This window comes from Anomaloglossus baeobatrachus, chromosome 8, assembly GCF_048569485.1.
Source record: "Anomaloglossus baeobatrachus isolate aAnoBae1 chromosome 8, aAnoBae1.hap1, whole genome shotgun sequence".
NCBI classification, from domain to species: Eukaryota; Metazoa; Chordata; class Amphibia; order Anura; family Aromobatidae; genus Anomaloglossus; species Anomaloglossus baeobatrachus.
The window spans coordinates 194953942-194978262 of NC_134360.1; the positions used below are offsets into that span (position 1 = coordinate 194953942).

At 44.3% G+C, this 24321-nt stretch overlaps 1 protein-coding gene across 3 annotated transcripts in view; it reads left to right on the forward strand.

Annotated features, from left to right (window-relative positions):
• FNBP1L (formin binding protein 1 like) overlaps positions 1-24321 on the forward strand; it is a 169651-nt gene that overhangs the window by 84821 nt on the left and 60509 nt on the right. For all 3 annotated transcript variants that reach the window (XM_075322345.1, XM_075322346.1, XM_075322347.1), the window contains exon 2: positions 2635-2750. In XM_075322345.1, coding sequence (XP_075178460.1) covers positions 2635-2750 — 116 coding nt within the window. The remainder of the gene's footprint in view (positions 1-2634; positions 2751-24321) is intronic.

Sequence of the window (24321 nt, forward strand, 5' to 3'; positions counted from 1 at the left end):
GTGAATTAGTCCTGCTACCATTTCTGCATGCTAGGGGTTATTTACCTTTCTCATACGGTCCCTGATGTCTGTTCCAGGTTTTATTTATACCTGCTATTGATATATTGTTACCATATTTCTGTGCATGTATTTGTGTGCCTTTGTATTTAGCACTTTATTGCTTGGTTCATGGGACAGGTGTCCTGGTGTTTTTAATTGTTTTTAATGGTATTTTTGCACTGATATCTATACAATAAACATTTTGCTTATTTCTATATCCACCCATATCCTGTTCACCGCCATTAACTTGAGAACGGCAGCAGCTATAGGCATAGAAGTGGTGTCTAGGTATAGTAAAGTAGCCATGCGCTACGCAGTGAAACCACCTTTACCGCCACCTGGTGGAAAACAACGGAGTTAGCATTTTTATCTCAAATGGAACGAGAGAGAGAGAAAAAAAGTGGTTTCAAATTCAAAAATTTGGTTTCATTGCATAGCGCATGGCTACTTTACTATACCTAGACACCACTTCTATTCCTATAGCTGCCGCCGTTCTCGTGTTAATGGCGGTAGACACGATCTGGTTGGACACACTGTATAAGGGGACTTATTTTGTGACTGCATTACTTATCTTGTTCTTATCAGTTACAGCCTGTATATAGTCCACATGTAGCATTCATGGTTCTGCATGGTCAGGATGAACATTTCTCATCGGTGTTTGCACACAGCTTGTTTTCATGAAAGTATAGGGAATTGTATCAGTCTGTAATGGGTGCGTGGTCATAGGTTGGGCAATCGGCTAAGAATAAGTGGTGAAGATAATCTTCCTTTTTGCTGACAGTGATGTTCCATTTCATGGAGGAAAAAAATAACATCTTACACTAGTCTAATAAATGTTAATGATGACTCCAAATTTATTGTCTGGGGCAAAATGTCCTGCAGGTTGATAGCAGATGAATTTCCCAATAGTAACTGAATGCAAGTGTTCCTTTTATATAGGATAATCTGTAGAATTATGAGTACGTTAGTTGCTTACAGTTGCAAAACTCTGGTTTAAGTGGAGCTAGTTTTCACAATACAAACGGCTAAGGCCGGTTTCACACATCCGGCTTTTCGCCGGTTTGCCGGATCCGGCGCTCTCCCGTACAGACAATACAGTACAGTGACAGCGCTGTAACTTCCGGGTCACATGCGCCGGTCACATGACAGCATGTGACCGGCGCTTGTTGCGCTGTCACTGTACTGTAGTCACTGTATGGGAGAGCGCCGGATCCGGCAAACAAGCGAAAAGCCGGATGTGTGAAACCGGCCTAAGGCTGCTTTCACACATCCGGTTTTTCCTGTGCGGCACAATCCGGCGCTTTGCAGAAAAAACGCAACCGTTTTTTGGTTTTTTTTGCCGTTAGTTGCGGGTTTTTTTTGCATAGACTTACATTAGTGCCGTCTTGTGCCGCATGAGTTTGCGTTCGGTCCGTTTTTGCTGCATTTGGCAGATTTAGCCGATGCGGCGGCCGGATGGAATGTTGCCTGGCACGTTTTTTTTTTGTCCGGCAAAAAAAAAAAACGCATCACGCCGCATCCGGCCGATGCGGCGCGATTTTGCAATGCATGGCTATGGACGCCGCATGCGGTTTTTTCCACTGCGCATGCTCAGTTGCCTGCCGCAAGCGGCAAAAACCGGACGGGCCGCATGTAAAAAACGTATGCAAAGGATGCGGTATTGTTGCCGCATCCGTTGCATAGGTTTTAGAGCTGGATTGGTTGGCTCTGCTAAAACCGGAGGTGTGAAAGCAGCCTAACAATGAAGGATATCCTCCAAGGACTTTGCCAGTGTGAAGATAAGCACAACTATGCCTGTGCTGTATTCTTGACGTGACCGCTGCAACCTGTCCACATAGACTAGGTGCAGTGGTGGAGAGACATTGATGGATCTCCAGAGGAGGGTCTATAGCTAGGTTTGTGATTTTGATACTGGAAAATCCTTCAGAGGATTAAAAAATGGAAATCAGAAAACTCCTTTTAATGGATATTAGACCTGTTCTTTTGAAATCCATGTCAGAACGGCCATAAGATAATCTCTTATGACCTCTCCTGATTGACATCTGTGTCGCTGCTCCCTGCTGAGATCTTACACTGCTCAGTATAAGCTGCAGCTGCCAATTAGCCTGCGTGGGAAGATACTGAATACACTTGGACACCAGCACTCTCCCAGGCTGGACTCAGTTCTCATGTTGGAATCATACTGCCATTTAGATATTGATTTCCATCAATACCAGTTTTCAGTAGTGTGGAATGTCACATGCAATGCCTCGGGGCGGCTCGGTGAGCTCCGCGGTGTCATATGGTCTGAAGACACCAAATGAGGACAGATTACATCAGCAGATGAATTGTGAGGCTGCATTTACAGGGTTATGTTTGGGAAAAGTGATATTTTATATTACTGTGACTATTTCTTTGCTCTGTAGAAAGGTTTATGGAAGTGTGACTGTGCATTACCATTGGGGTCATGAAATATGTACTCTAGAGACTTGATGGACACGCATAATATCCGTATGCTTGTAGTTATCTAGTACCGTTAGATGTGATATTTTGTCTTTTGCTGTTGATGTGAAATGTGCATTTTTTTTAATTAATACTTATTTCTTTATGTTGCAGGATCAGTTCGATAATTTAGAGAAACACACACAATGGGGATTAGACTTCCTGGACAAGTATGCAAAATTTGTCAAAGAAAGATTAGAAATCGAGCAGAACTATGCAAAACAGCTTAGGTAAGTGCTGTCCTCTCATTCAGCCGGGAAAATACAATGTCATTTCACAAAGTTAACCAGCTCTTTAAGATCACTTTTAAATGTATTGAGGTTTGTACCTACGATGAATTATACAATGGAACATAATAGATTTTTCGTTTTATTGTAAAAATGGTCTAAAAACTGACACACGCCGCACTCCATAATAAGCCGTGAAGCCCCTCTGCTTCTGATTTGTCGCAGGTATGCAACCGATTTATTTGACATGAATTCTTTTCGTCTGTTCCTAAGACCAATAGAATGTTGGAATTAAAGTGGGAAAGTATCTTAAAGGGAACCTGTCATCAGTTTTTTACCCTATAAGCTGCAGCCACCACCAGTGGGCTCTTATATACAACATTCTAACATGCTGTATTTAAGAGCCCAGGCCGCTGTGTAGAACATAAACATTTTATAAAACTCAACTAACGGTCGCACTGCGGTGGATTCTGGTCAGATGGGCGTCTTCGTTCTCCGGTGCCAGCGGCGCCTCTTCTTTCGGCCATCTTCGTTTTCCTTCTGAAGCGTGTGTGCATGACGCGTCTAAGTCATACACACTCGCCGGTCCCGCGCATGTGCACTACAATACTTTGATCTGCCCTGCCGAGGACTTGAATGCCGGCGAGTGTGTATGATATCGGACACGTCATGCACCGCAGCTTCAGAAGGACGACAGAGGTGGCGACAAAGATGGCCGAAAGAGGCGGCGCCTGAGGACGAAGTCTCCCATCTGAGCCACATCCACCTCAGCAACTGTTTAGGTGAGTATTATAAAGTGATTTTTACGCTCTGCACAGCGACCTGGGCTCTTATATACAGCATGTTAGAATACTGTATATAAGAGCCCGTTGGTTGCCGCAGCTTATAGGGCAAAAAACTGGTGACAGGCTCCCTTTAAATGCCTCAAATGTCAGAAAAGGTGGAAACTTAATTGTAAAAAAAAAAAGGAAAAGCAAAACAATAAATTGCGTACGTTACTTTTTTGGCTACGTTAGCTTTTTAACCTTCCCTTTAAAGGGAACCTTTTATGTTGAAATTAGGGTCTGATTTGCAGGCAGGTCCTATAGAGCAGGAGGAACTGATCAGATAGCACTTTTTTTTTGCGAAAAGGTTAAGAAAACTTGCATTTTATTCCATGAAATACCAAGAGTTTTGTATGTGTGAGTCCAGTGGGCGGTCCTCTTCAGTGATTGACAGATATTTCTGCATACAGTGAAGACTGCTAATCACTAGTAGGACCGCCCGCTGGACTCGTATGCTTGCTCACTCCAGAGATTTCAATGACTAAACGTCAAGTTATACATGTATTCTTCTACGCAGCTTCTCCTTCTTTATATTATGCTCTCCGCACATCATACTACATGTGCAAGGCAATGTAACAGGTTGCTTCAGATACTTTTTGTGGAAATTTGATGTTCCATTAATGGTTCCCATGTGTTCCTCAAGATGCTTATGCCTAGAGCCCTGTAGACAGTTGTCACCTTCGGCATTTTTACAGGTTTATTCATAAAGCCAGCAAATAGAAAAACAACGGCACATACCAACGAAGATCCAGATATTAACGTTTTTATTTCATCCAACGGTGCAGGTAAAAAGCTGGAGGAGAGCTGGGTGCGGGTCCACTCAGGACAACGGCCGTTTCGTGCCCAAAAGCACTTCTAGGGGTCCAACCCGTAGAAGTGCTTTTGGTCACGAAGCGGCCGTCTTCCTGAGGGGACCTGCACCCAGCTCTCCTCCCACTTTTTACCTGCACCGTTGGATGAAATAACGTTAATATCTGGATCTTCGTTGGTATGTGCCATTGTGTTTCCATCTATTTGCTGGCTTTATGAGAAAACTCCTCTGTTCAACGAGCACACACTGCCAGTCTACCTCCTGGAACGACTTCCACTAACCTACTCCTTGCTGATGCTGGTGCGAGACACAGCGCGGTGGTGCAGGGCCACTTCTTTCTATAGTTTGTGGCATTTTTACAGGTTTACTTGTGCAAGAATATATCACTTTTGGTGGCTCAGTGGTTAGCACTGCAGTCTTGCAGCGCTGGGGTCGTGGGTTCAAATCCCACCAAGAACAACTTCTGCATGGAGTCTGTATGTTCTCCAGGATCCCCGGTTTCCTCCAACACTCCAAAGACATACAGATAGGGTCTCTAGATTGTGAGCCCCAATGGGGACAGTGTTGCTAATGTATGTAAAGCGCTGTGGAATTAATAGCGCTATATAAGTGAATAAATTCTATTATTATTACTTTCCAGCTGTGCTGCTGACGTTCAGGATATCCATAGCACATAATCAGGAAGTCCTGATAGACACTTCCAAAGAGATGGTCAATTTCAGGATCAAACGTGGTATATTTTTAAAAGGAACTTATGACCATGCGTTGGCTGGGAGTCAACACTGAAATAACAGGTTTCAAAAGGATAATTTTATTTCATACGGTTTTAATTGTGTATGTATGTAGTTATTTTGTTTCAATCATTTTGTTTTGCCATCCTTTTTACTAAATGCATAAAAAAAAAAACCCGAACGATCACTTTGTCACCATATAAAATTATGTTCTTTATGCATTTAGTAAAACCATCTGATCAGCCTCATCAAAAACCTTTACATAGACCAAGAAGCAACAGTCCGAACGGAACATGGTGACACGGCATGGCTCAAAGTAGAGCGAGGTGTCAGACAAGGCGGCATCCTGGCACCTTCACTTTATGTGCAGGAGCTATTTTCAGGAAGGCTGGATGTGCTGTAAAAGAATAAGGAATAAAAATTACTGGACGAATCATCAACAATCTTAAATACACAGACGATACAACATTGATCGCAACAGGCATAGCTACGGAGTGTCAAGATGGAAAGCTCTAACTGGGACTCCTACTCAATACAAAGAAGACAAGGATATTGACTACTGCTTGGTACAACCAGGACACATTTGAGATGGACGGCGATGAACTCTTAGGCCCGTTTCACACGTCAGTGAAAAACAGACGTTTTTCACTGGCGTGTAAAACACGCACATGTCCCTGCGTGTGCCGTGAATCACGGCACACGTGGGTTGTCTAAGTGCAATCCGGGCTCCGTTCTCCGTGGCCCGTGATTGCACTTAGCAATCAACTCACCTGTGCGCGCTCCCGCTCTCCGTGGTGCTGAATCCTCCCGCGGTGCAGCATCCGGCCGGCGGTGACCCCTGCAGCAGCTGCTTCCGGGTTGGCTGTGTCGTGCATCATTAAGATGCGCGACAGTAATCAGCCGGCTTAGAAGCAGCAGGCAAAACGGGCTGCAGAGGACATCGCTGGACGCCGGGTGAGTTAAAATGTTTATTATTTTAAATGCACGTTTTTTTTCTGGCACGTGTTTCACGGACCACACCACTGCGTGGTCCGTGGAACATCAGTGATGCCAGAAAAATATGGACATGTCTCCGTGCGGCAATCACGCACACGCGGGTACGCCGCACGGAGACACGTGCAGTGAAAAATCACTGACGTGTGAGCAGACCCATTCATTATAATGGGTCTGCGAATGTCAGGGATTCTGGTACGTTTAAAAAAAAGCAGAAACGTACCAGAATCACTGACGTGTGAAAGGGGCCTTAAGTTGTAAAGTACTTCAGCCTACTTGGATCTAATTATCACTTAAGATGCAGCACAACACTAGAAGTCAATAGGAGAATAGCTTTGGTCAAAGCAACAAAGGAGTCATCAAATCGAGCAACATTTCACTGGTGAAGAAGACATGGCTTGTACATAGTCTGGTCTCGGCTCGTACATAGTTTGATCTTTTTTTGTGACAACATACGAAGGTGAAACCTGGACGATAAAGGAACAAGACAGAAGAAGAATCATTGCCTTCGAAATGTGGTGCTGGAGAAGGATGTTATCAACTGGATCGATGGCAAGAAGAACAAAATCAATTCTGGAACAAATCAAGCCAGACATGTCACATGAAGCAAGGATCACCAAGGTACGACTTGCCTACTTTGGACACATCAGACGAAGAGTGTGATCACTGGAGAAGGACAACATGGTTGGAAGAATGAAAGGAACAAGGTGAAGAGGAAGACCAGCAACCCGATGGCTTGATACTATCAAAATAATGGTGAAGAAGACCCTGGTGGACCCTATCTAGGCTGCACAAGATCAAACTTCATATAGAGCATTCATCCATCAAGTCGTCGTGGCCTTTGGAAGAAGAGGTAAAATGACCACAAAATAAAATGGTTGAAACCACAAAATATCTATATACACACATGCAACAAAACAGTATGAAATAAAATTATCGGACCAATTTTGTCAGATCCTGTGAAATGGCCATTAAGCAAGTAGCTGGTAGTCGATCGCCGTTTGTTTATGGACTTTAATCTTGCTTTATAGGTGAGCCGTCATAGGAATGGTGCCTCTGATCAGGCGGCATCTCTACTGTACCTGTAAGATGTTGGGGCGCCGGACCTTAAGTCTAGTACTGTGTGTGAGACCCATGTCTTGTCTGCTGGCATTTTATCAGCCATTTTTTCTATTTATATAGAATATCTGTAGCATATTCAGGGAGTATTTTATCCATGACTAGTTTAGTGTCATCCTCCCCTCCCCACTCCCGGGTGCCTTATCCCTTATTGACCCTGACATTTTCCTCTTAATGTTGCTCTTCACCTCTTACAATCCTTGTAGAACTCAACTTTCACTTTTTTTCAAATTGAGCTTAAAGCTGCCTGTTTTCAGTCGTGTGGAATGTCACATGCAATGCCTCGGGGCGGCTCGGTGAACTCCGCCGTGTCATATGGTCTGAAGACACCAAATGAGGACAGATTACATCAGCAGATGAATTGTGAGGCTGCATTTACAGGGTTATGTTTGGAAAAGGGATACTTTATATTACTGTGAATTTGTACTTGAGTGTCAGTTTCAGTTTGCTTGATAAACAAGTTCTCATTATTACACTGTCACATGGCGACAGGCATGTAACCACACATACATTAATTGGCTGTAGTAGTCATGTGCCCTCATTTCTACATAAAGCCAAAAATTATTATTTTTTTTTTTTTGTTGGTTGCCTGGCTAGATTACAAGAAAAAAAGTGCCGCTTTCATTACCAAACTGTTCTTGAGCGAGTGAAAGCTGAGCAGTAGTTGGTCAACTAGAAATTTGGACCTATTTGTGGTAGTGCTAGTGTGATTTGCTGGAGCTGGGGGTGATTTTGCTGGAGCTGGGGGTGATTTTGCTGGAGCTGGGGGTGATTTTGCTGGAGCTGGGGGTGATTTTGCTGGAGCTGGGGGTGATTTTGCTGGAGCTGGGGGTGATTTTGCTGGAGCTGGGGGTGGTTTTGCTGGAGCTGGGGGTGGTTTTGCTGGAGCTGGGGGTGGTTTTGCTGGAGCTGGGGGTGGTTTTGCTGGAGCTGGGGGTGGTTTTGCTGGAGCTGGGGGTGGTTTTGCTGGAGCTGGGGGTGGTTTTGCTGGAGCTGGGGGTGGTTTTGCTGGAGCTGGGGGTGGTTTTGCTGGAGCTGGGGGTGATTTTGCTGGGGCTGGGGGTGATTTTGCTGGGGCTGGGGGTGATTTTGCTGGGGCTGGGGCTGATTTTGCTGGGGCTGGGGCTGGTTTTTAGCTGGGGCTGGATTTTAGCTGGGGCTGGGGGAGGGGGGGGGGGCGATTTTCCGGGGCTGGGGGGCGATTTGCCGTGGCCCGGGGTGATTGTTTTTTTATGTTAATATATCTGGATAACTAGGCAGATTTACCTTAGGTTATTTCCTAACTTTCCCAGAAATTAGTATATTTTGACAGAAGAGGATGACTGAAGGGCAGTGAATAGTGATTATAGATTTTCTGCGGTAAAATGTCATTATTTTTTTTTTTTTTTTTTGATCACAATAATAAAAACGGATCTGAAAAATAAGTGTGTAGGTTTATCTGTCCTTGCAATTGTGTTTTATTTTTGTTTTTGTATTCTCGTAGCCATATGTCTCTCACTAATGACAGTACAAAACCAGAACGTTGTGCTTGAATTTACATAGGAAATATTTTGTGTATTGTTTAAACATCTGCTTGTTAGAATCCAGAAAAACAACAACAAACCTTTTGCAGTGAGTCTCGCCCAGGATGAAGCGTGACCCTCCTATAACCAGCGGTATCCTGGCGCTTACCTGATCTGCATGCTGATCGCTGCTCGGCCTTTCAGTGTTGGAGCCTTTTAATTAAAGGTGACAGCGATTTACTCTGCTGCAGAAAGGCTTTGTGCGGTGGGGAAGCCCGGATTTACTCTCTTCACCCCTCTTGTGTATTCATTGTCACAATATTTGAGCTTTAAATAAATGTTACAAAGTTTATATTTTATATTACAATAATAATACATAGGACTTAACTCTTAAAGGGCCAGTGATCGTAAATTTTCCATGTTTGAATACTTCTTCTCCAAGGCAGGAAGGATTATTTATGCAATGCAGTAAAAAGAAAGAAAAATGGACGTGTCTACAAGAAAAAGCCTGCCCAAGAAATATAGCAGCCGAATCTAATTGTTTGCACTTGTTTTGGGAACCAGACGTTTGCTTTGCATGGATTCTTCGGTTGATGGTTTTAAGGCTGTTTTTACACTTCAGCTAAAGGGATCAAACTTAAACAGGACTTGTCACTTGCTATAAACCAAAAAGAGGGAAAAATGTATTGGGATAGTTCCTTTTGAGCATTGGGCCTTTTGAGGCTATGTGCGCACTTTATTATTTGGTTGCAGAAATTTCTGCATCTCTTGGCAGAAAAAACCCCACTGCGTTTTTGCCCTGCGGTCTTTGCCCCTTGCGGTCTTTGCCCCTTGCGGTCTTTGCCCCTTGCGGTCTTTGCCCCTTGCGGTCTTTGCCCCTTGCGGTCTTTGCCCCTTGCGGTCTTTGCCCCTTGCGGTCTTTGCCCCTTGCGGTCTTTGCCCCTTGCGGTCTTTGCCCCTTGCGGTCTTTGCCCCTTGCGGTCTTTGCCCCTTGCGGTCTTTGCCCCTTGCGGGTTTTGCCTAGTGGTTTTTCCCTTGCGGTTTTTGCCTAGTGGTTTTTCCCTTGCGGTTTTTGCCTAGTGGTTTTTCCCTTGCGGTTTTTGCCTAGTGGTTTTTCCCTTGCGGTTTTTGCCTAGTGGTTTTTCCCTTGCGGTTTTTGCCTAGTGGTTTTTCCCTTGCGGTTTTTGCCTAGTGGTTTTTCCCTTGCGGTTTTTGCCTAGTGGTTTTTGCCTTGCGGTTTTTGTCTAGTGGTTTTTCCCTTGCGGTTTTTCCCTTGCGGTTTTTGCCTTGCGGTTTTTGCCTAGTGGTTTTTGCCTTGCGGTTTTTGTCTAGTGGTTTTTGCGCTTTGCGTTTTTTACACCTAGCGGTTTTTGCCTTGCGTTTCTGTAATGCTTTTTTTGCATGCGTTTTTTCCAACGTGTTTTCATGCATTCTCTGGTGGAAAAACGCTGCAAAAATGCTGAAAGAATTGACATGCTGCAGAATATTTCTCACCAAATTTGCAAGGGGGAAAAAAAAGCAACAACACTTCAGAATTCTCATTGACTTTGCTGGCATAAGGACTCATAGTTTTGTGACAAAACTGCATTCAAAAATGCTTAAAGAAAACCCCCTATAAAAATGCACTGTGTGCACACAGCCTTAAGGCCACGTCTCACTAAGTAACATCGCCGATGAGTCACGGGTTTTGTGACGTAACAGCGATGTTGCTAGCGATTGTTGTTGTGTGTGACATCCAGCAACAACCTGGCCCCTGCTGTGAGGTCGTTGGTTGTTGCTGAATGTCCTGGACCATTTTTTGGTTGTTGGTGTCCCACTGGGCAACATGTCTGACACCATATCAACAACGAGCAACTTCGTTGGCGACTCAGAATTCAGCGACGCAGGCGTGGTTTTGCCTTTTCTTTACAACGCCCTCTTCAACTCCTTTTGGTGGTCACGACTACAGCTTTACTTGAAAAGAAGGCAACAAGGTCGCATTTCCGTCCTTTGTTCACGAGCACATACTGCTTTTCGGATCGTACTAGACACCTCCAGGCTTGCGTGCTGGTTTGCGGATTCACAGCCCGGAGGACTCTACTGCAATCCAGAACCTTTGGATGGAAGCAAGGCAAGTCACTACGCCCAGTCACTACGCACTTACGACCACCAATAGGAGCGGGGGGGGGGGGGCAACGTAGATGCACGCCTATATGTTGCTAATCGTTCAATGTGACATGGTCTCAGTGACCAGCGATGTTGTTGTACAAGTTGTCATGGATCGCCGGATCGTTGGTGCGTCGTCGTTAAGGTCCGACTGTGTGACATCTCACCAGCGCCCTCCTAGCGACTTACCAGCGATCCCTATCAGGTTGTATAGTTGTCGGGATCGCTGGTATATTGTTCAGTGTGACGGTACCTTTACTGTTCAGTTTTGTAGCAGTACCGCAATAAAGCAGAGTTCTCTCGTTTTCTAGCTGCAGTGGAAACGTTCGGGATTCTGCCATTATATCAATTACTACAAATGGCACAGAATGTTAATTAGGACTATAATAAGTGTTGTGTATTAAATCTCTGGGAAACATATGCTGGGCTGTGTCTGGTGCTTTCCTTCCCTCTCGCTGAGGTTGTGCTGAAGGAAAACAATGATTATAAATGTGTTGTGGGCTGTGGAGGTAGGAGGTGAGCGTGAGCTCATGCCACGGGCCGGCCTTTCCGCTTTACTCCAGGTTCTGCAGTCTATAATCTGTAATCCTTTTTCTCCTTCTGTGGTTTATTAACCGTACCATGACGGAAGAAGTTTATATAGCACATGTAAATGTCTTCTCCGGGCTTGGCATGCATGATAAATCCTTAGATAAGTTTACGAACGGCCTGAACAGGTTTCGTAACTTTTCATGCCCTTCCTCAAACGTTGGGACAAATGAAGTAAGGGTTAAAGTCACAATCCATTATTCTTTTTGTTCCTTTAAACCATAGACCCCTTTTATAGCCTATTGTTTTTATATAAATGGGGGGGTCAGCAGATTCCTGCTCTTCTATGTATCTCAGACAGAAGCAGCAGTAGACATTATAGAGCAGCACTCTCTTTCCTTCACGATGCAGCACGATCTGCCTGTATCTCTGGATAGGGAATAAAGAAATAATTTAAAGAAACTGTGTGGGGGTCACTCTATTTTTGATAACCAGCAAAAGTAAAGCAGACAGCTGGGGGCTAATCTTACGAGACTGGGAAGGCTCATGGTTATTGTGCCCTCTCCAGCCTAAAAACAGCAGCTTTGTCCTGAGGAAGAGGACGGATATGTCCTTGAAACGCGTAGACCTGTGAAAATAAAGAAAAGAGATTTACTGTTTTCATCTTGATTCCTGTGGTTTGGCGCGGTATTTAAACCTGCTTTTCTCCCATCATCCGAAATTACTCTGTTTTTTGCGGGACTGCTGCCTTCCACGTTCCTTTCATGCTGTTAAAGGGGTTGTGACTGACACAACCTCATCAGGTGAGTGCTCCTATTGCACATTCACTTTCCATTGTTATACCGGGTAAGACCCTATTTGCGCCTTTCTTCCCACAGTTTATTTCGCTTTCAGAAATAAACACTTGAAATAGATCCCTCTGTGTGTAATGACTCTATATAATATATTGGAATAGATCCCTCTGTGTGTAATGACTATATAATATATAGGAATAGATCCCTCTGTGTGTAATGACTCTATATAATATATAGGAATAGATCCCTCTGTGTGTAATGACTCTATATAATATATAGGAATAGATCCCTCTGTGTGTAATGACTCTATATAATATATTGGAATAGATCCCTCTGTGTGTAATGACTATATAATATATAGGAATAGATCCCTCTGTGTGTAATGACTCTTTATAATGGAATAGATCCCTCTGTGTGTAATGACTATATAATATATAGGAATAGATCCCTCTGTGTGTAATGACTCTATATAATGGAATAGATCCCTCTGTGTGTAATGACTATATAATATATAGGAATAGATCCCTCTGTGTAATGACTGTATAATACTGTATATAGGAATAGATACCTGTGTGTAATGACTATATAATATATAGGAATAGATCCCTCTGTGTAATGACTCTCTATAATATATAGGAATAGATCCCTCTGTGTGTAATGACTCTCTATAATATATAGGAATAGATCCCTCTGTGTGTAATGACTATATAATATATAGGAATAGATCCCTCTGTGTAATGACTATATAATACTGTATATAGGAATAGATCCCTCTGTGTGTAATGACTCTCTATAATATATAGGAATAGATCCCTCTGTGTGTAATGACTCTATAATATATAGGAATAGATGCCTCTGTGTGTAATGACTCTCTATAATATATAGGAATAGATCCCTCTGTGTGTAATGACTCTCTATAATATATAGGAATAGATGCCTCTGTGTGTAATGACTCTATAATATATAGGAATAGATCCCTCTGTGTGTAATGACTCTCTATAATATATAGGAATAGATCCCTCTGTGTGTAATGACTCTCTATAATATATAGGAATAGATCCCTCTGTGTGTAATGACTATATAATATGCGTTTTCACTTTTTGTATTTAATTACTGAAATTAACTTTTTGGTGTTCTAATTTATTGAGTTGCACTTGTACTTTTCACTGATGAGGGGCAATAACCTGAAACGCAATGTCTGCAAATTTAAGGTTAGAGTCTAAAGGGCCTTTGTTAAAGGGTCGATATTGACTTTTAGGAGTTACTTCCAATAGGTGGTCCTAATGATTTAAGCAGTCTTCCTCTCTGAAGAGGTAATATGCTTATTTTCCTAAAGGAGCATTGCATGGCCTATAAGCCTCCTTACACTGATATGCCAGGCATATCACTCTCCACAAGGAGAAACCTTACCCCTTAGTTCCTTTTTACAGAAGGATATATTAGTGATAGTCGTAATCTGCTTCTTTACCTCTGCATTTAAATGTATTTACTTTGGTGACACAAATTGCCTGTGACAAAATGTCAGGCCATAGATTGTTAAAAAGGAAGACAAGGTAATGTATTATAATGTATGCAATCAAAACGAATGTTCCTCGGCCTTAAATGTTTATCGTTGCACTTCGCTGTGAGCTCTGTGCCCATCACTTAGTAATGGTATTGGCACAGCCCTGACGGATGGGTCTCGTGGGTCCGACAGGAAGATAAAGAGGGAAATAACCTGTTTGGAGGATGTCGGTGGGATTTTTCATGATCTGGATCAGGAGCTCTTTTGAAGGCTCTGGTTTGGTTGAGCACATAAAATCCTCTTTAATGAAGTCGATGGGGATTTTCTGGTGACAGATTTGACAGCCGTAATGAATTGGCATTACAATGAGTTAGTTATAAACCTCCCCAAACGCTGCAGAAGATACTGAATCGGGGGGATCGCTTTAGACTAGAATATGGCGTAATGAAGAATTTGTCTATAGGATCCTGTGTATACGGGTTTTCACTCTGTGCGGTAGGGCAGTAAGAAATCTCCATCTGTACGTGGCAGGTCTCTAGTGCGCTGTTCACATACATACAGTGTGCAGCTCTGCGCTAATCTTTGCTGTGATATTCTACTGGAATAGTGCGTTGAAGGATTCCTAAACCAGGTAATACCGTCCATCCACAGACCCCAGCCTTTCTTACTTTGAGCACCACATTACGGGGAACCTGTCGGGTCCCCTATATCCTCCAACTCGGCAATAGTCATACCTGTGGATATGATAGCATAATTTCCATGAGTCGGAGACCCTGCCAGCTAATGGAAATATCGCACATATGCGCAGCTCATTTCGGCCGCGTTAGTGCACCTCCGAAGCAGGGTGGACACTTCTCTGCTTCATTTGGCGCACGCCGCGTGATCAGGAGACTGCTCCCATTCACGTCTTCTGAACTTCCGATCAGGCACATTACGCCTAATGAAGTCTGGAATTTTGGCTTCAAAAGTACACGGGCGCAGCCAAAATGAACCGCATACATGCGCAAGGAGCTTGTAGTGACGCTGTCTTTTGGAAATAATGTCACGCCCATAGGGGTATAATAACACAGAGGGCCAACTAGTCTGGGGAAACAATGCCCCATCTACTAGTCACGGCCCTAATTAGCATAGGGACAGGGAGGTTTATGTAATTTATTTAAACCTTCATATTAGTGAATAGCGTTATATAGGGCAGGTTAGAAGGAATTTGGCCATACAGGGATCAACACTACTGGGTTGGCGGGCATAGGAGACCTGACAGGTTCCCTTTACAATCTGAGAGCTAGTCGTGAGCCACATCCTGCGCCCTCCACTCCGTCCCACAGTAGTGACACTATATCCCACCATTACCAATTTGACAGCCAAAGCCTATCCGCAGAACGCACACAGAGATCTTGTACCCCCTTTCCCATATAGGAGGTATATTTACATCTAAAGGTTACCTCTTTACCCTCATTTTGTGTTCTCCGATCAAGCACACTTTCCACGCTCTCGAATCCTCTCTGAGGCTATGTGCGCACTAGAAAATTGACTTTTTTTTTTTTTTTTTTTTAAGAAAAATCCACACCCTCTGGCAGAATACCGCACCCGTGTTTTTTCCGCGGGTTGGTCCCTTTGTTTTTTTTTTACCATTATCTATGGCAAAAACCACAGGTATCTGCAGAAAAGAAGTGACATGCTCATTCTTTGTGCTGCAGAAATTCTGCCGCAAAACCTGTAGGGGAAAAAACGCAGTGTGCACAAAGCAATTTTTTTTTTTTTTTACCATAAGGTTTGGCTGGGGAAGGACTGCAGCAAGGTTATGAACATTTCTGCAGCAGAACTGTGGCAAATCCGCGGCAAAAACTGCAGCGTGTGCACAGGGCTGATCATCCTATATCCAGGGCATATTTATTTGTCTCCCCCATCCCTTTCTCGAGTATATGCACATTCAGATCTTCTCCTCCGTGTAGGGCTACTCATAAGTGGCCATCTGCAGACCTGATCTTCATAGCCGGTTGGTAGACCAGGTGGTAGTGTACCAAGCTGGCAGGCAGCCGCAAACCTGTTCCGCGAGCCTCGTGTGGCTTCAGAGCTACATCTTGGGGACCCCTGCTTTAAACGTCTAACCTATAAAGAAGGGCTCGCTCAGGCATCGGTGACTTCTCATAAGGTAAAATATATGGTCTTGAGTTTTCTCGGTCTCTTTGATCAGATTGTCATTAGTTTGGTCGGTGTGGAAGTTTTAGCTTTTCTCATAAAATAGGCTTCTAGCAAACAGTCCATGGGGAAAAAAAACATCACACGGATGTCAGCCAAGTGCCACCCGATTTTTATTTTTGTACAGACTCCCAAACTCACATTGGCGAGCTTGTCTGTGACAATGCTATCCGCAATGATAGACATGTGAACATTACAACCCCATAGACTACAAGGGACGAGTCCTATCTGTGAAAAACATCAAAAAGTGACATCTTAAAGGGAACCGGTCACCACTTTTTTGGACTATAAGCTGCGGTCACCACCACCGGGCTCTTATATACAACATTCTAACATGCTGTATATAAGAGCCCAGGCCACTGTGAGAACATAAAAAACACTTTATAATACTTGCCTAACGGTCGCGCTGCGGTAGAATAGGGCCTAATGTGCGTGTCCGGTGCCGGAGCCTCCTCTTTCGGCCATGTTTGTTCTCCTTCTCTAGCTGCGGTGCATGACGGGTCCGACGTCATACACACTCGCCGGCATTCAGGCCCTGAGCAGGGCACATCAAAGTATTGTAGTGTGCCTGCACAGGACTGGCGTGTGTGTATGACGTAGCCACGCCATGCACGCATGCTTCAGAAAGAGGACGAAGATGGCCGAAAGGGGAAGCGCCGGCACCGGACAACGGAGACGCCCATTAGGCCCTATTCCACCGCAGAGCAACCGTTAGGTAAGTATTATAAAGTGTTTGTTGTGACAGCGGCCTGGGCTCTTATATACAGCATGTTAGAATGCTGTATATAAGAGCCCGGTGGTGGTGGCCGCAAAAAGTGGTGACAGGTTCCCTTTAATGGATTGCGGCTGTACTAAATGACTGACATTGGTTTCACCATAGACTATAATATATGTAGCTTTCCATGTTTTAAGCGGATGTCACCATGACTTTTGGGCATCCATCACCTATAGGCTTTATCGGCATTAGCCTTTGTATTTATATCCATTTATCAGACTACATCTTTTGTACAATATTCCATACTTTTTGGAATATTGTTGTACGCGCTAAATGTAGACAGTGATATGAACAGGGCCTAATGGGGCGGGATATTAAGGTAAATTCAGTAGACTTCAATGTAAAAGATTAGGCAAATGGCCCGGTCACTGACCCCGCTGACATTAGATTTATCAATTTAGGGTGAAGAGGGTCAGATGTTGGGAAATGGTCATTAGGGAGAAGAACGAGAGCGGTCCCAGCTGTTGTGCTTCTATGTTTATTACTAAAGTGCTCTTCTGTATTATTACACATTTTGCCTGTACTTTCAGAAATATTAGCCGCCTTATTGAGCAGGACAGCTGCTGGGGGCTGCATTGCAATCTGTTACGCTTTACCAGCCATACTGGACTGCAAGGACCACGCCATAGTGTTCTTCAATGGGATTAGGGATTCGAAGAAAGAAGCCTTGAAAATGTGTGCGCCACAATAACATGCACTTGAATATAACTCGCTAAGGCATTGACTTATTCTGTGATGGATAAACTTGTTGGAAAATGTCATACCTAAGGGTATGTTCACATGTGGCATTTTTCCAGTGTGTGGTTTGGTTTTTTTTTCCGCCGGAGCCTATCTAGTGTCCAAAATCTGCCACGTTTTACAGTGCCAGAATAATCAATGAGATTTCCAAAATCTCATGCACACGTTTTCTTTCCGCACGTATTTACAGCTCTGCTTCATAAAGACGCACCATGTTAATTCTTTCAGGGTTTTCTGCAGCACTTTTCTTGCATTGCATGGGTAAAAAACAATGCACTTTTAGTACATTGCATGTGTCATGGCGCCTCTGTGGTTGTGCAGAGAAAGAAAACTACAAAAGTGCAGCATGTGAACATGCCCCAAATCTGATTTTTCAGGAACCAAAAAAGGAAGACACACTAAAGGGTGCTTTACACGCTGCGACATCGCTAACAATATATAGTCGGGGTCACTGTGTTTTTGCCGCACATCCGGCGCCGTTAGCGACATCGCAGCGTGTGACACGTCCGAGCGACCTTCAACGATCCCAAAAGTGTTAAAAACCGTTGGTTTTGATGAGGTTGTTCTAAAACAAAATATCATTGTTTGGGCACTAGCGATGTTGTTCCTCGTTCCTGCGGCAGCACACAACGCTACGTGTGACACTGCAGGAACGACGAACATCTCCTTACCTGCGTCCACCGGCAATGCTGCATGTTCCGGCCGCTCATCTCCGCCCCTCCGCTTCTATTGGCCGGCCGCTTAGTGACGTCGCTGTGACGCCGAATGCACCTCCCCCTTAAAGGAGGGATTGTTCGCCGGTCACAGCGACGTCGCTGACCAGGTATGTGCGTGTGACGCTGCCGTAGTGATAATGTTCGCTACGGCAGCGATCACCACATATCGCATGTGCGACGGGGGCCGGTGCTAACACTCACGACATCGCTAGCGATCGCGGACGATGTCGCAGCGTGTAAAGCCCCCTTTAAGTATTTCACCTTGGCTGATTATTTGTTGATTAATCGTTTATAAGAATGATCTTTTGATCTAATTATTGGCTTTAGTAGACATGCTGCCGATCAGTTGCTGAATGAACAAAACCTTTGTCCATCGGCTAATTGTATTGCTTATGCGAGCCCAGAAATCATCATCAGCAGTACATCGCATATGTGAGCAGGGGGTGTGCTACTGACTGTATGCAGTGCAGGGTCAGAACAATTGTGTTAACGATCATTCTGTCTTTGCTTGTATCAGCTGAGAGTGAAATGCACTCCTTCTTCTATGCCTCTGGAACCCCAAATTAATAAGATTTGTTTTTCAAGCGCTTGGAATATCAATACAGCGCACATGCTTTGTGGTGTACTGACCGTTTCTGCTTCTTTACATCATGTGACCAGTATAATATCACAAACAAAGGAAAAATTGGCTCCAACTTATGAGCCAATAGAAACAAAAGGGGTGTAAACAAATTTGAAACTTCCCCGACCATCAATGTTAGCTGATCCTAATGACATCATTAGCTATAAGGCAAGATTGACATTATAGGAGCAAAATGGATTCTATTCTCTTACAGCCAATATACAGTGGCCTTAACCTTTTCAGGTTTGTGCACTTGTTGAGTATTTGGTTGCAGAAATTTCTGCACCATTTCTGCATCGCTTGGCAGGAAAAAAGCAACACAAAAACTTGCGTGTTTGCCAGGTTTTTTTTTTATGCCTATCTTCTGCCTTTTTGCATGCATTTTATTCTAAGGCCGAGAGAAATAACATGCTGCAGATTATTTTCTGCACCAACTTCAGGATTCTGAGTAAGGATTTGGAGTCCTTCTGGAGTAAGGATTTGCATTTAGTTTGTGACAAAACACACAAAGCGCTAAAAACGCACTGTATGCACAGTTTTATTGTCTAATGTTCTCAAGAGAATTGGGTGCCAAAAACATAGAGGAAATAAGGAATGGATAGAATATGACTATAATAAAATATAACGCTTATTTACATATTTCTGCTAAATATTTACCAGTTGAGCTTGTCGCGGAAGGACAGATAATGGCGAGTTACCTGTGCAACTGCAGCGCCCTAATTATGTATACAGTCCAAATGAACATTTTTATGCCTGTATTTGGAATTTTCAGGAGGCCGAAGGCCACACGAGCACATCCAATGTGTCATGCTAATGATCCCCGCCTCCCGCTCTGCTGCGAGAGTGCTCAGAGTATCATGCAACTGTGATGCGATCGGATCACAGCTGCGGAGGAGATGGAGGGATTAATCTCTCAATATCCTCCATTACTAGCTGATTAGTATATTGGACTGCACTCCTCTGTAATGCGATTGCAATGCGATGTGTCGCTCACACTCATAGACTTGTATGGGTGCGAGTAAAGATGTATCATAAAATGAACGTTTATAATGTCTTCTCCATCTGACTAAACCAGTGACAGAAGCCCTTAGATTACCAAACTGGAGAAAATGAGCAAGTGACAGATCATTATTTTACGTATTGAACCTGTCAGTAAGAACCCGCTCTTCATCTCCCGGGGCAGGTCATCAATGAACTTAAGGCTATGTGCCCACGAGAGCTTGCTTCTGCGGATTTTGCCGCGGAAAACCTGCGGATTTATCTGGATTTTTCCAGATAAATCCGCAGGTTTCAGCATGTACAGACACTCCCCATGTTATCCTATGGGACATGGGGAGTGTCTGTGTCCACGCTGCGGTTACGTGCAGCTGCGGAATATGCTGTGATGTCCCTCAGCCGCACGTAACTGAATGTCAATTATTCCTGCAGAATTACCTGCGGAAATCCCGGCCCTCCACTATGTAGATAGAGGCCGGGACGTCCGCAAGTAAATCGCATGAAAGTCCGCAGGTTTACCGCAGCTATATCGCTGTACTACCGCAGCTAAAAATAGCTGCAGATGCCGGCGGGCAGCTGCGGGAAACCTGCGGCCGTACCTGCGGATACATCCGCAGGTACGAGCTCCCGTGGGCACATAGCCTAACGCAGCAGCTACTGCCCCAGAACATTATAGGAAATTAACCAGAGATACCTTGTTTTATTTTTTGCATGAGCTTGTGCAACAGGATTCTGCTCACTCTCCAAAAGGATAGAGGATCTTGTCCTCAAGAACAAGGAAGCGAGGAGACAATCAATAAGAGTTCTGTTTAGGCTTGGTCTCCTTGGTGCCGGTGACATATATCTTTTGGAATTTAGAGCAATAGCTTTGTGACTTCTCTGATTCTCAGCGTTTGTCTTGTGCGATTGTACACACAATTTCAACATTTTTTTATTTCACAGATGCATTTTGGATTATTTCTCAGTTTTCAGTGTTTTGGTAATTGGTAGAGATGAACGGTCCCGTTAAAGTTCGGGCTCGGCAGATTCAGCTGAAGTTTAGATAAGGTTCAGTTTTGGACTCTGACTTGACCTGAACCCTAATGGAAGTCACTAATTGGGCAGTTCAATCATACACCGAGCACTTATGGGCGAGGGCAGGGTTTTTTCAAAACTTTTTTTGAGTGCACACTACATTCGATAACACTGTTGTTACTCCCAGTGCAAGACATAAAAACCCTGCAAGCGGCTTGCACTGGGCTGAGCTCCAAGCGTACCAAAGCACAGCGATGCTCGCTGGAGTAGTCAGTATATGTAAAGCACCTGAACTCTGAACACTTTATTTGTTTTATTTATTGATTAAAGATACTCTGTCAAAGTTTTTGCAATATAATCTGCAGACTGCATACCCAGCGTGTCTTATATCAGTCTTTTTTTGTTTACCTGCAATGTTAGTTTAAGCCTTTTATCTTTATCATTAGTGGGTCTCAGCAGCTCTAGTGAGCTCTAGTCTGACTCTGCCCCCTCCTGTGATTAGCAACTTCTGTCTATGGAAATGTACACTGAAAGCCTGGTGTGGGTGGGGGCAGCTCTCCCAGCACTGCTACATGCAAAATCTCAAATCTTTCACAGTTAGAACGGCTGCAGCCACTACTCTAAAGCCCTCGTCACAATTAGCAACTTACCAGCGATCCTGAAAACGATGTGACCTAATAAAGATCGCTGGTAAGTCGCTGGAAGGTCGCAGGTGAGATGTCATACAGTCAGACCTTACCAACGACTCAGTAACGATACAGGCAGTAGCGACCTGTATAACGATCTCAGCAGTCACTGGGACCCTGTCACACAGTGTTAAACATAGCGATGCTTCCTGCCCTGCAGGACATAGTCTTTGAAGAAAATGGTCCAGGACATTGAGCAACGACCGGTGACATCACAACAGGGGCCAGGTTGTTGCTGGATGTCACACACAGCGACATCGCTAGCAAGATCGCTGTTGCATCACCAAACCCGTGACTCAGCAGCGATGTCGCTTAGTGAGACGTGACCTTTAGTGATACATCGTTGAACTGAGGGCTTTTATGCCTACATCATGCTGCTCTTAGATGAGATAAGCATAAACCTGCTGACAAATTCCCTTTAAAGCTGGTGTCACACATAACGACGACGACAACGACGTCGCTGCTACGTCACCATTTTCTGTGACGTTGCAGCGACGTCCCGTCGCTGTCGCTGTGTGTGACATCCAGCAACGACCTGGCCCCTGCTGTGAGGTCGCCGGTCGTTGCTGAATGTCCAGCTTCATTTTTTGGTCGTCACTCTCCCGCTGTGACACACACATCGCTGTGTGTGACAGCGAGAGAGCGACGAAATGAAGCGATCAGGAGCCGGCACTGGCAGCTGCGGTAAGCTGTAACCAGCGTAAACATCGGGTAACCAAGGGAAGACCTTTCCCTGGTTACCCGATGTTTACGCTGGTTACCAGCCTCCGCTCTTGCTGCCAGCGCCGGCTCCTGCACTGTGACATGTGGCTGCAGTATGCATCGGGTAATTAACCCGATGCATACTGTAGCAAGGAGAGCAAGGAGCCAGCGCTAAGCAGTGCGCGCGGCTCCCTGCTCTCTGCACTGTGACATGTAGCTGCAGCACACATCGGGTTAATTAACCCGATGTGTGCTGCAGGAGAGCAAGGAGCCAGCGCTAAGCGCGGCTCCCTGCTCTCTGAACTGTGACATGTAGCTGCAGCACACATCGGGTTAATTAACCCGATGTGTGCTGCAGGAGAGCAAGGAGCCAGCGCTAAGCGCGGCTCCCTGCTCTCTGAACATGTAGCACAGCGACCTTATGATCGCTGCTTCTGCTGTGTTTGACAGCTAAGCAGCGATCATAACAGCGACTTACAAGGTCGCTGTTACGTCACCGAAAATGGTGACGTAACAGCGACGTCGTTGTCGCTGTCGTTTAGTGTGACCCCAGCTTAAGTCAGTGTTCGATACGAACCTTGAACTTTACAGTTCATGTCCTCTCATTTCTAACAATTGGCATTGAGCGTAATGCCATATCACAGGACCCCCAATTCCCATCATTGATTGCCTTGACAATGTTGCATCTGACACACAATCACAGAATGTAACAGGTCACTGTGGATGTGACCTCACCTAATCCTGGTGTAAACATTGGGCATCTGTAGTGAATTTGGTGGAAAATGGTGCAAGAGATGCAACTAAACATTTAATACTTCAAGGCATTGTCTGAGATTTTAATATCGATGACCAGTCTGAAGGGTGTAACATCCAGAGTAGATCAGCTGTGGAGCGAATAGTGCAGCATGCCGGTGCGCAAACAAGAACAAGGCCACAGTGCTCACCAAACATAATTCGTTGGACCACCACCAATCTGTTATTCATCACCTATCCTAAGGACAGAGTGACAGTATTAAAATGTTATATTCCTTTATTAATATGGACACTGTGCACAATTTTTCTGAGATTCATCCGTTCCTTAGAAACTCCACCTAAAATGAAAACAATCTAAATATATAAAGCTTTGTCTAACGATGACATCTAATTTATTAATATATGCAAGAGCATTTTTGCATCATGACATCAGACAATCCATACTCTGCCGTGTAAACTTGTATTATCGCTCGCTCCCTTGCCTGCTCTTGAATTAGACATTGAATCTCCAGGGTGCAGGCATGGCGTCTTTCCTGTACACTTTTCAGCTGTCCATGATAAACAAGACTTTCACTTCCCGAGTGGGACTCCATCAGAAGACATTAGGCTTTTTCTATAAAGGGAAATGTGTTCAGGAAAATGTGGAAGCCAAGAACTACAATCTTCAAATGGCCTGTGCCAAAATGACATTCTTCAGTGTCCTCTCCTTAAATATTAAAAGGCAGATCTATGTACCTTGTATAAAGAGGAGTCCAAGTGATACATTTATTTTATATTCGTATTAAGCAATTTATGTATTTCATCTAGTTGGTAAGAATAAACTGAGTCTGTATAATCACTAGTGATGAGCGACCATGACTATGCTCGGTACTTGTAACTAGCAGGCAGACGCGTTTAGAGTACCTGAGCATATAGGAAGTCAATGGTGGACTTGAGGATTTTTCTAGATGATGTTCTGGAAAAATGCTTGTGTTCCCTATTGAAATCTATTATACTCATTACACAACTTGCGGCCAACTGAACATCAACTGCTCGTTAGGAGTATCGAGCACCCGAGCATGGTAGTGCTCAATCATCACGAGTTACAAGTACCGAGCATGGTAGTGACCACTCATCACTAGTTAATAGTACTGAGCACCCGAGCATGGTAATGCCCTCTCATCACTAGGTACGATTATCAGGCACCCGAGCATGTTACTGCCCACTGATCACTAGTTACGAGTACCGAGCTCCCGAGCATGGTAGTGCCCACTCCTCACTAGTTACGCGTACCGTGCTCCCGAGCATGGCAGTGCTCGCTCATCACTAGTTATGAATTCTGGGGTTGCTTTCAATTTGGACCTGCCCTCTGATATGTATTGCTGCCAACTGAACATCAACTGCTCGTTAGGAGTATCGAGCTCCCGGGAATGGTAGTGCTCG